This window comes from Diachasmimorpha longicaudata, chromosome 1, assembly GCF_034640455.1.
Source record: "Diachasmimorpha longicaudata isolate KC_UGA_2023 chromosome 1, iyDiaLong2, whole genome shotgun sequence".
In the NCBI taxonomy this organism is placed as follows: Eukaryota; Metazoa; Arthropoda; class Insecta; order Hymenoptera; family Braconidae; genus Diachasmimorpha; species Diachasmimorpha longicaudata.
In genome coordinates, this window is record NC_087225.1 from 5423034 (window position 1) to 5435474 (window position 12441).

General features: G+C 40.1%; 1 protein-coding gene across 5 annotated transcripts in view; it reads left to right on the plus strand.

Moving 5' to 3' along the window:
• LOC135164544 (uncharacterized protein) overlaps positions 1-12441 on the plus strand; it is a 312614-nt gene that overhangs the window by 287836 nt on the left and 12337 nt on the right. For all 5 annotated transcript variants that reach the window (XM_064125009.1, XM_064125002.1, XM_064125034.1 and 2 more), the window contains 2 exons: positions 1931-2006; positions 6956-7058. In XM_064125009.1, coding sequence (XP_063981079.1) covers positions 1931-2006; positions 6956-7058 — 179 coding nt within the window. The remainder of the gene's footprint in view (positions 1-1930; positions 2007-6955; positions 7059-12441) is intronic.

Sequence of the window (12441 nt, forward strand, 5' to 3'; positions counted from 1 at the left end):
TCGGTGTCCCGGAAATAAGTCGATTCCCTCTTTTCTTCTGTTCCTTCGAGCAGTATTTGGTGTTCTTCTGGCGGATTGGCCCCGCAAGCACTACGTCGGGGAGGGGTTTTTGCTCCTGGCTTGAATTTACCTCCCGGCAAGAGAAAGAAAGAGAGAGATAGTGGTGAGAGAGGAACGAGAGAACGGGTTCAGCTTACACATACAGAGAAATCTACCGAAGAAAAATAAAATAAAGTCGTGTGAGTGGTACACGGAGGGATCCACGGAAGCAGAGAATTGTGTGTTGTGTGATGTCGTATTACCACTGGTTAGAGGTGGGGGATATCCTTTCTGCTCTGTGTGTTGGAATAAGAGAACAAGGTTTGGTATAACGTCGACGTTGTTTGCCTTGTATTAAATTTCGAGATTTATCGCGTCAATAACCGCCCATTAATTTATGACTTGGCGCGCACAACGCGTCGACTGTTGTCCGTTGTTTCGCGGTATCGAAAGGGGTAGGCGATGGTGAAAGTGAGGGAGATGTTTCATACCAATGTGTGTGTGTTGACCAGTTGAAAATAGCAAAGGGGAATACGTGCCGTGGATGGGGGTAACGCCAATGTCTACTGGGGATATTGTGTGGATGCAGAAGACAGAGTCACCGTGACTACCTGTACACATCGAGTATGGTTGACTTGGAAGGTGGCACTGGTTGTTTAAATACGTGTATAGGGACGAACAAACGGGACAACGGGACTAGACGACGGCATATGCCAGTGGCGTGTTCACCCATCTAACTTGTATTGACCATTACTCAACATTATCCACCGCCTCTCGAGTCGCAGAGCCGTTGATGCATACAGGTAAAGCACCTATACGTCAACGCGTTATGCTTGACTCAGTGTATGTAGTACCTATTATATATAGTTGAGATGGTTATGGGGATGAGAGTGAGAGGGTGATGGACATTGGTGAGAAGGGAGTGAGAAAATGTGAGCTCTCACGTCTTTGCAACGGCCCTGTTCAGGGATTTGATTGATCGCACTAATTATACCCACCAACTCAACTTACCTTCACGGAGAAAATACGTAAATACACGTGTGCATGTACTTATCAATTAAATATAATACATTCTCGATAACAAAGTTTTCAACTACTGGGATTGATCTCATCTCAATGGTCACGTGAATGTAATTAGCTAGATCTCGTGAATCATAATTTAACGAGTGAAGGAAGGGTAACGAGTCGGTTGAGGGAGGTTGAAAATAAAAGGGTTGGAGCTGGACAAAGTGTACCTTCCCGCGGGTAGATTTTCTTTTTCTTTCTCCTCCTCATTCTCGAATATATCCCTGGCACAGAGAAGAGTAAACTCAGGGGAGGGAGAATTTTCTCCCCCTTCCTCGGCACTATGGCAAAAAGATTCTTGTCAAGGAAAGAGAAAAGAAGTGAAGGAAGAAGCCCGGAGCCTTGTGTGGCAACGAGAAGTCGAGAAGTGGAAATACTCGGGGGCGCACAGAGCTCGAGAATTGTAACTCTAACCTAGATGGTCGCCAGCTTCTTGCCCCCCTTTGCCACTGGCTATCGATTACTTAGCTCGAGCCAGCAAGTCAGCCAAGCCAGCCCTCTAGACTTTCCGAGGGGGGTTTATTCTATCCTCGTGCACAAAGTTGTCGTGTCAGTGGTGAATTTTCCCCCATCGATCTGTCGTACTAACCCCCGAATTTATACATAGAAATTAGAAACTTAATTGAAACATTCTTTGCTCTTGTCCTTCGTACTATCCTTGACACATCTCTTTGAATTCTCTGTCTCTCGTACTGTTATACCAATACTCATGTGTATGTACACGAGTTGCTTGTCAGCTGTTTGCCGACAGGGGCAGTGCCCTCTTAAAGCCGAAAGGACAACACATACACATCGCTTGAAAAATTTAATCCTGTTTATGTTTCAGTGACTGCAGAGTTGTCAGAGATCCACAGACCCTCAAGTCCAAAGGATATGGTTTCGTCTCGTTCGTGAAAAAATCGGTGAGTTCAATATCCACCTGTGATAAGGAAAAAGTTAATAACAAAAATCCGTACTCAATGATCTTTATTTTTTTTTTACACCGTCAATGTATATATATCTATATATGCAACCTATCCCTCAATGCGGCAACTATACGTTGTACCTATATATAAAATATGAAGAAGCCAATATTGACGGAGGTATAAACGTGTGAAAGATGACAGGATGGATAAGGCAGGGGGTGGGAGGGGATGAAATGGGCGGTTGGGAAGAAAGAAAACCATGGTAGATGGTGAGACGTGGGGTACAGGGAAACAGGTGTATGTGTGGGCCAGGAGGATTCATCCAATATCAATTTTCAACGTCCGCGAGTAGCGCCGTGTGGAGCAATAACCGTAAGATAATGTGACGCTCACTCTTCGCGCGTCTCCTCGTTCTCGCGAAAGAGAGAAAAAAAAAGAATATATATATATAGGAAATTCACTGCGCCTGTAGGGGTAATGTTCGACGTCCAACGCTCACACGGAGATGAGACTCGAGAATCCCCCGAGGGAATAGAGGAGTCTCGATGATCGAGCCAACGATCCATTCCATTCGGGCTACCATACCCTTACCATCTCCCCTCGCGTCACCCCTGTTATTTCTCCCTCATTCTTTCTCTCTTTTACCTCGAGTAGGCGGAGGGTATTCTACGCTGAGACGAAACGATTTTTTTTTTTCACCTTTCGTTTTTACCTCGGGTTATGTCGGCTTATCTCACGTGCTCTAGTGTTTTTCGTTCAGGCTTTTGCAATTTTACTCGTTATCCATTGGTGTAAATGTATATAGGGGGTTGAGACTATGGCAGTTGTGTGTCGTCCGAACCGCACTCACTGGCCTGATGGTATGGGAGCCGAAAATCCACGACGTAAATCACTGCGAAGACAGATAGTAACGGGGCCAGGTGAAGAAGGAGGCTTTTCCCACGCTCGGACGTTATATGGGCAACGGTGGATACTTCGTTGTGGAGGCACTAGAAGAGGATGACGGGCGGGGGTGGGATTGGGGAGGAGGGGCTTTAAGGGAATGGGTGAAGGTATTCTCCTTGTACTCCAGGACTGGCCAAAGGCAGCTGTTTTAATGCCGTATCGATCTGGTGCCCTCGGGTTGCTAGTGGTGGGCTACCCCCCAGGGCGTCCGGTCGTAGGGGGCGGGGGAGGGAGACGAAAAGGGGGGAGGTGAAACGCCTAGGCGCGCATCCCCCGTGTGCTGAGATTAGGTCGGCGAGAGAGCATAAATTTTCCGGATGCATCCACCAGGGTTGTTTATAGTGGCGCGTATATTCGACGCTATCGCGTTTCGATGCGTCAACGTCTTGAGGAAGGCCCCTGGCGCGCGCGATTGTTTTGTATGTATAAGTTCCACGTGTGCCACCAGATAGAGGTAGGTCATACTCGGTGGTTACATTGTTCAGGATTTTTGGGTCATTTTTTTTTCAATTTCATCTCTGATGAATTGAAGATTTCGCGTGAGAAACATTGCCAGGGGGACTTTTGAGAAAGGTCGTGGTGGAAAATTTAAAATTTTGTGGAGAAGTTGATGAGTTAACTGTACATTTCAATTTAAGTGGTTTAGGGAATGAAAACGAAATTGCAAAAATTTCGGTAATTTTTTGCATGAATTGTTTACTCTGGGTTTTTGGGGAAGTTCCTCGGAAAATTGAAGGATTGTGAAACCTTCAAAGGGATTCGCTGACAGTTAATGAATATTCATGAATTAATGGTCATTTTTCATTGGAACAATCTAAATTTTGAAGTTCTCATTTTTTTGCCGATAAAAAACGAAACTTTACGTGACTTCCCGGCGATTCTGTGACGGTTCAATGATTTTAAGTTTGAGATCGGTCGCTGGATAAATATGACATGATAGTTTCACTAAATTTTCAGGAAATTTCAGTTATGAAAATTGCCAATTTGATAGATGAATAATTATCACTAATTAAATGATGAACAATCAAGAATTTTCCACTTCAAACTATTGAAAATTCATCGCCTGACTATTCACATTCCTGATTCCCTTAAAAACCAGATAAGTAGAGCAATTCTCACCTTAAACCGCAAAAACATATTTCACTAGATTTTCCCTGAAACCGAAAACTGAATTTCGCTTCCACACACAATTTAACGTCAGCCCCCGGAAAATCAACAATCGTCTATTCATGAAATATGAATTTATATCAAACAGTGTACACGGCAACATGTGACAATTGTTATGAGAATGTACGGGATATATATTTGTGGACTAGTTATCATTGACCGAGTCAATTTAAATAATGGGTTCATGCTTTTTTCATGTATTTTTACCTATTGTCTAGGTTGGAACAAACTTAGTGAAAGAGCCACGTAAGTGATTGTCTGGGGTTATTCAGTACACTTGGAATGCCGTGGAATTCGTCAATTATTACCATGAAAATACGAAGTTTTATTCAAAGTATGCCGGGCAACACTCGAAGGGCATTATTACATCGGGCATGCACCTACATATACATGCACACTTGCGGTTGAATGTTAATATCGATCCAACTTTGCGAATCGGTGACTAGACCAAAATGCCACGTGCCACGAACACCACCGGCAAAAGGAGCCATGAGAGAGTGAGAGAGAGTGGAGCCAAGTGGAAGAGCTGCTTTTGCCCACACCCACTCCCTCCCCTCGTCCTTCCTCCTCGTCCGCCCTTTCACCCCCAGGGTAACCGACAATGAGTGCGAATGTGCGCTATCATACTGAGAATGAAAATTCGAATTGGAAATACTTTATCCCAGGGGAACGTTACGCCGATGCACTGGTAATGCAGCCCAGGTGGAGGCTTCATCGCTTTCAACGTCAGAACTCCCCCCCTCGCCCCATATTTTTTTTCATATATCTCTTTACTTTTTTCCTCTACTTCTATTACTATTATTCATCTATTTTACTGGTGATGACGAGGTCTGGATGCACTGTTCAAAATTTTCGGTTGAATTTTCCGTTATAAATTCAATAAATAAAATAGACGAACAAATTTTTGGTCGATTTCTCCCTGAGAATGAAGAGAAAACCAAAAAATTTGGGTCAATGGGTTCATGAATTTGAATAACAGTCATACTGAATGTGATCTAAAGGGAAAAAATTATGAAATTTCGGATTTCAGAACGAGAATTCATATTAAATTGTAAATTTACATAAATTAAGAAATTCCCATCTTTGGGTCGTCTGAAATTTAATGATTTTTTAATCTGTTAATTGCATTCAGTGCCACTGCACTGACAATTGATAATCTAGTATTCATGACATTTCGTTTTTTTTTCAACAGTGTGAACACGATCCACGTCTAAATAGAATGAACTGTTTGTCCTTCTCTTCGTTAGATTTCTTCCCTTTGCTATTTTTTTGCTCCTCTTGTATTTAATTATTTTCCTCGTTTGATTCGAAATTTCTCTTCTCTAACGCAATGTACAATAGAAAAGGGTAATGACGTTATTCTACCCAGGGGTGCATTATCCGTCGTAGCCTTTGTACCACTTTCTTCAGATACTCGTAAAAACCGTTTTAATTATATTCATCGTTAATTAATTCTTCAAGTTTTGGATATTTTTTATTATCTCATGTACATGGAGAGATATTTTCCGAGGAGTTCTTCAAAAAAAATGTTTATAAACACAATTTTGAGATTTTTTACTTTAAATTTCTGGAGGTAATATAACGCACAATTATTCCCCAATTAAATATAATTATACGACTTGACATGAATTTCATGGTAAAAGTTGTTTTGCCTGTGAACGTATTAGGAATTTTTTCTCTCTGTGAAATTATGAAAAATCAATTACTGCGCTGTTTTCTCTTAATTCGGGACACAAACAATCATTAGATCTGAAACATCAAAGTTTTCTCATTCTTTGCTGAATTTTTCGCAATAATTCACCTGGACTTTACAATTTTCATCGACTTTTCCATCTCATTGTGATTTTCCAAAATACAAAATTCACTGGAATTGCAGTGAATAGTTAACTTCTTGGAAATTCCAGAAAAGTTTTCCGGATATTTCAACATAAATTTTTACCAGTGTAATTGACTGGGCGAGTGAGAACCCGAGGATTTCAGACACAACAAGGAAAAGTGGAGGCGAAATGTTTACATGCAATTTATCACTGTTCCTTGTTCGACCTAATATCTCACATGGAGAGAAATTCCTCCTCGAATTGAGAGCCTGATGACCCAGATGGTTGCAAGTGGTATCATTGAAAATACTGAGAAATCTATTTCCAATTTTCCACCATATTCATCAAATAATATAATAATTTGGGAGGAATTTCTCGCATCTCATTAACCATCTCATCTGCAGTTCGTCATTAAATTTGAGAAACTTATTCTTAGGCATGAAATCAATTTTTGATCACTTTTAATATGAATGAACTTATTACAATTTCGAACAAATGATTTCTTAGTCTCAAAATTCATATTTTATTAATTATTTATAGAAATTGTTTGTATCCGTCAAGATGGAACTATTTAAATTATCTGATCAACACAGGAAAAACGAATGTCTTAATTTCACGTGCCTTTCGTTGACAATATCCAGACGGTGAACACCACTTTAAACATAATTAATAATTCAGGGGAAGACAGCTTTGATAGAACAATTTCTCAGTGCACGATTATCCATCTTTGATTTAAAATTTCTCGTAAATTTTTCTCCATGTACAGTTACTCAATTTTTTTTGTATCGTAGCTTTGAGAGGCCTGCTTTTCCAATCTTAAAAACAACTTACTCGAAGCAGTACAGTATTTCTCTCATCCTTATATTTTTTCCCCTCCACAAAATTAACTGTCAGATTCAGTTACAGTGGAGGGGAATGAGGAAAATTTAAGTATACGATAATCGCCGGTAGTACAGAATTTCTCTACAGTAGCCTTCAATAAACATCAGCATCTTTTATGAAATCGATTGTTTCCAGGAGGCGGAGACTGCAATTACCGGAATGAATGGTCAGTGGTTGGGGAGTAGAGCCATCAGGACGAATTGGGCGACTCGTAAACCACCGCCTCCAAAATCAGAAGGTGAGTACCATCAATCTATCCTCATATTTCCACCACTAATCTGTACGTTTGTGTAATTAGACAATAAATAGGGCATGCGAATGACCAAATTACATTGTTTTTTTTTTTAAATAAATGTCCAGTCTGACGATACTAGCCAGTGGACAAAAAAAAACTTTAAATCCTCTCAATTTATAAATACATAAAGCTCTTTAGATTTCCACCCAAGTCACCGTGGAAAATTGAATTTGAGTTTTGAGCCAAATGCATAATGAGTTTTTGAAAGGTGGCACCTTGAACAAAGTCCCGCGGCGAGAGACCAGAGAGCAGGTATTATTATTATATTATCATAAGCGGCTCTACCGGGCGCACTAGTTCCACCCGCTTCCTCACTCTTTATTTCACTCAGTCATCCTAATTCCCCTCCTCACTCACTCCCTTTTTCGGTCCGGCCGACCAACTAATTTCATTTCGCGGGCTCTTTAATTAGTATTCGTCCCAAGAACCGGCTGAGAGGACGGGGGAGGGGGCGGGAAGGGGAGGGACCGGTGGAGGAATGAAGTTTTTCAACTAGTTGGAGGGAGTGAGATCAAGAGAGAATGAGTGAGAGGAAGGTCAGCCGGTCTTAGTCTGCTGGGACAACTGGCAGACTTCCGGTGTTGGGAGTGACGTAACTGGTATAGTACCTTATATCGACATTTGCATAGGCCCTGCCCCCTAACCCCTCTTCTTAAACTTTTAACCACTTTTTATTCATCAACTTTTCCTCTTTGTTTCAATGCACGGTCGAACTGAGAGTATGTGACTTTATGAAATAATTTTTAACTCGCCGACCCGAACTGAAGAAGTTGTCGCAATGACCCCGAAAATTAATCGTGAAATTTTCACGATTTTCCGCATCAGATAGTTGACAAAGCTTATTTTTTTCCCATAACGTTGTGGAGATGTTCTTTATGGAAATATCTCCAAACGCACGTAAAATCCACTTTTTATTCATTATAATTTTTGTCTTTCTATTTCAATACTTTCGTATTTTTGTAGTGTAATGAATATGAAGCACGCGTACGGCGAAATTGAGTTCAATCATAAGAGCGGTCTGACTTGATGTGTACTCTGACTACTTGATGCTCATTCAACACTCCCACAAATATCCGTAAACTCTCAATTGTAGATAAATATTTAATATCAGATTGTACTGAATGTTAATTAAATAAATAGTTCAGCGATATGCTCGTTCAAATATGGAATATTGACAGACATTAAACAATAAGCATTTATTATTAACAGAGGCTTTCTGCATCAAATTTACGCATCCTTTGGTAATTAATTAACATTTTCATGTGAAATGAAGTCCAAAGTAACGATATCGATAATTCAAATGGCACTGAGACTGAAATTTCTGAAAATTTTCAACTTTGTGTACCCAAATATTTTTAATCGTGGAGGGCGTACCATTTAATAATGAAATTTTCCTCTTTATGTTTCTGCACACGTATTTTTTAGAACATGGCACATCAAGTGCTCGTACGGTGAAATTGAGTTTAGTTATAAGGGCAGTCTGACTCGGTGTGTATTGTGACTACTTGAATGTGCACTCAGCTCTTCCAAAAATACCCGGGGAAGAGAAATTTAAGAATATGCATGAATTTTTCCCGTAATGTCTGTGACAATATTACGGACTCCACCCTAAATTTAACCAATAATTATAAAAAATTCTCTCTCACAGGGCCACCCTTTTCCTCACCCCCTGGATTGTAATTTTTTTAACACTAGAATTTCTCTTTAAAATTTGTGCACTTGCATCAATCCAAAAATACGACGTTACACGAAGCGAAATATTCAATAAAAATTCCATACCATTTCCGTAATTACAAAGCAAGCTATACGCAACAAAAATTGTACGAAATTGCTACGGTTTTTTTTCAGAACATTCCGTAATTTTTACTGAATATTTCCCTCTACCCAAAAACTCGGATTTCCCCCATTGATTATCATCCCTTCGTAGCAAAACAAATTGAAAAATGATTTAATTAGAATTCAGCCTCAAAAATCTCCAAAATTCCTAACTGCGTGGGTCCCAAAAATTTTCAACAGTGTAAAACAGACTTTTTATTCCTCAACTTTTCCTCTTTATTTCCCTGCACTCGTATTTATATAGCATAATGCACATCAAGTGCGTGTACGGTGAAATTGAGTTTAATCATAAGAACAGTCTGACTCAGTGTGTACTTCTACTACTTGAACATTAACTCAACTCTTCCCAAAATATTCTCAATTCCCATACGAAATAAAACCTCTCCATCTCCGTAGTTCTACAACATACATGTATATGTACAATGAAGTGTATGTATGGGTGGGATATATGTGCAGTGATTTTTTTCGCCCTTGCCTCTGGCCAATTTGAAATTCAAAATAGTTAACCTCCACGCGCTCCTGGAACACTGTTGGAGTGCACTGTGTGCTGCCGGCTGAAAACTCTACATCCGCGTGTGTGCGACGAGCCCCTGTACCCCCAGCACCACCATTTGGATCCCGAGGCTCGGCCGGGGTAATATTTAAGTCTACTGGGGGTTTTGCCCCGGGCTAAATTTTTCACGACGGAGCGATTCGTTACTGGACGAGAATGCTCGCCGAGCCGTGATTTTTTTTCCTCACTTTTTTTGATTCTCTCTCTTTTTTTTTTTCATCACATTGCTTTTGCCACTTTTTTCTGCACTGGCTGCAGAGGCGAGGGGAATGGCTTATTTACATGATGGAAATTTGTAACAATTTGTAAATGTTCCCCGGTGATACATATTTAAATTCCGATCGAAGTGTTTGCTGTACGTTGATAGGGAAATCCAACTTGGGGAAAATTGAAACATTCAACGGTGGGGTATTTCAGGGGATTACGATAATAATTATTAATTTATCAGAACTAATCGTGATTGTAATGAGCACAAAATCCATGATTTAGTGGACCAATCGAGAAACAGAGGATTTGGAGGAGGGTCCACTGTTTTTTGGGTTAAATCTATTCAAATTAAAATTTTTTTGCTGCCGATATATTTTTCAAAATTAAAAGATATTTTCAAAAATGGGCCAAAAGTTCGGGAAATACTTGTTGAACGTTCAAGGTGGGAAGTTGATATTTTACTTAACCGGATCCAATTTTGTAAGATGAGTTCAGATGTTTGTAGTGCAATTATTGCTTCAGGAGAATCAATTAATATATAATTTTTATTGAAATAAAACTTTTGAGATGCTTTGCTCTCCAGAAATCATCTTGATACGATATTTTGGAAACACAAAAATCATTGGGAAATTAAAATTGACATAACTTCAATTTTTTTTGCCATGACTTTCCTCGCAAGGTTAGTTACCGAGTTGGCAGTGAATGTGAAAATTTAATGTGAACGATTTTTCTACACGTGTATAGAAGCCAGTTTATCTTTTCAGTGGAGCAGTTTACCTTTTCTGACAACTTCATTATCTAGTTTTCCACTGCACGCGGTGTAGCTACGTCACCTACAGCACACGTTACTCTACATACGATGAGATGGAAAATCGAAGAGATTCAAGTGCAGTATCTGTTTCGCTGCTCAGAAAATAGAGAAGAAGACCACTCACGCGTGAATCTGTACTCGATCTCCCCAGTTTAACGCGCTATCGTGGCTCATCCAAAAACATATATCATTAGCAACAAACGTTCGACATTGACAATAATTTTCACATTGACCATAAAATATTTATTCATATTTTATATTTATTTGTGTTTTATTTATCTTTTATCGTTATGTATTTTTTACTTTCATTTTATTACCTGACTCTATACATAACCTAACGAATCACGCACATCCTACGGCCCTACAGCCCTATGGGCCCGTGCTTTTCATAACATTCCACAAAATTCGCCCTAAAAATTGAAAAATTAGAAAATCTATGAAAAGTATTAGTTCCATTCAGAAGCAGAAACAACACGTTCACCCCATAACCCATTTATAGTTGCGATCAATTCGAGCAAAATTATTTATAACCCAAAAGTACCGACAATACAACGAAACACCATTGAACAGAAAGTTACAATCACGTTTCATTTCCCATATGAATCAGAACTATTGCGAACAAATTATCCAAAAACTCCAATCCATCGTAACCTCTGAAAACCAGTGAACACTGAATAAAGCCGTAATAAATTTCTAAAAGCCCCGAGTTCATCCCCTTTTTACAGAAATTCATTTTCCCCGTTAAATTTTTTTTTCTCCCCACCGGACAATTTGCACCCTCCAATGCCCGGAGGTGCGTAAATGAATAGTCGAGTTATGTGCACGGATATGGGCCGACATATAAGGGCTATAGAATATTTCGATTCCTCTGAACTACTCGTAGGTGTATACACCGACAACTGGGTCAATATTTTATGACCATGGCAATTAGTTAACTTTGCAGCACACACACACACATACCCATATACATTCACAGAGAGTGCAAAAATTGTGGGTATACGAGAGAAGAGTGAGAGAGATGAGGCAAACAGGGGTGAGAGAAGAGGGAGTGGAAGTCGCGGTTATAGCGGGGGTTGGGTTAATGTCGAAAGTTTCGTATCGCTCGTTCCAAAGTCGTGGATCGTCCCCTCCCCCATCGAGCTTCTACGATCGTCGTTCTCACATACCCCTCGGGGAATGACGCGTATAATTCATGGGAAAATTCACGTTTCCTCGTTACACGGGGCGTCTCGTTGTATTTGCCATGCCTCCCAGGCTGGAAAAAAAAATAAACATCGCCTCGATAACAAAAAAAAAACCCATGTTTTCCGCCAATGGCACAGTGGGTATTGATATTTACATAATATAAATGCACATTCACTAGCCATTCCCAATTTAATATCCTCCGCAACGAAAAAACAAAACCGAATTGAAATATCCCCGGAACAAGAGGATTTTTAAATTAAAAACACACGCAACTTTGACCAGGTGGTTTTAAGCGGTATTAATGCATCAACCGTTAGTATCAACGTCAAAATGTCTCCCCGTACGGTCCAATTATGACGACTTGACCCCGCAAAAGCGCCCCTACATATCCATCAGCTGTGCACCGGTCACTCCCCCCTCCCCCATCCACCACCCTCTCACCCTCTCTGGGGATAGGTAGCACAACGCTTTCACCTATAATACGCGTATAAAACTGGGCTTCACGGTCCACGATATCGCCATAGAGACGAGTGGGTAATTACTTTTATAGCCCAGAGCGGCAAGCGGCCCCTTTCTTGGCGAATTTTTCAAAAAAAAAAAAAAAAAACAAACAAGAAAGCCTCGAACAAAACAACAGCAAAAAAACCTGTAATAGAGAAAAAAATCAACCAATAAAAAATGCAGTAGAGCAAAAAAACAAAAAACATTATTTCCCCTCTTGCCTTTGTACTTGT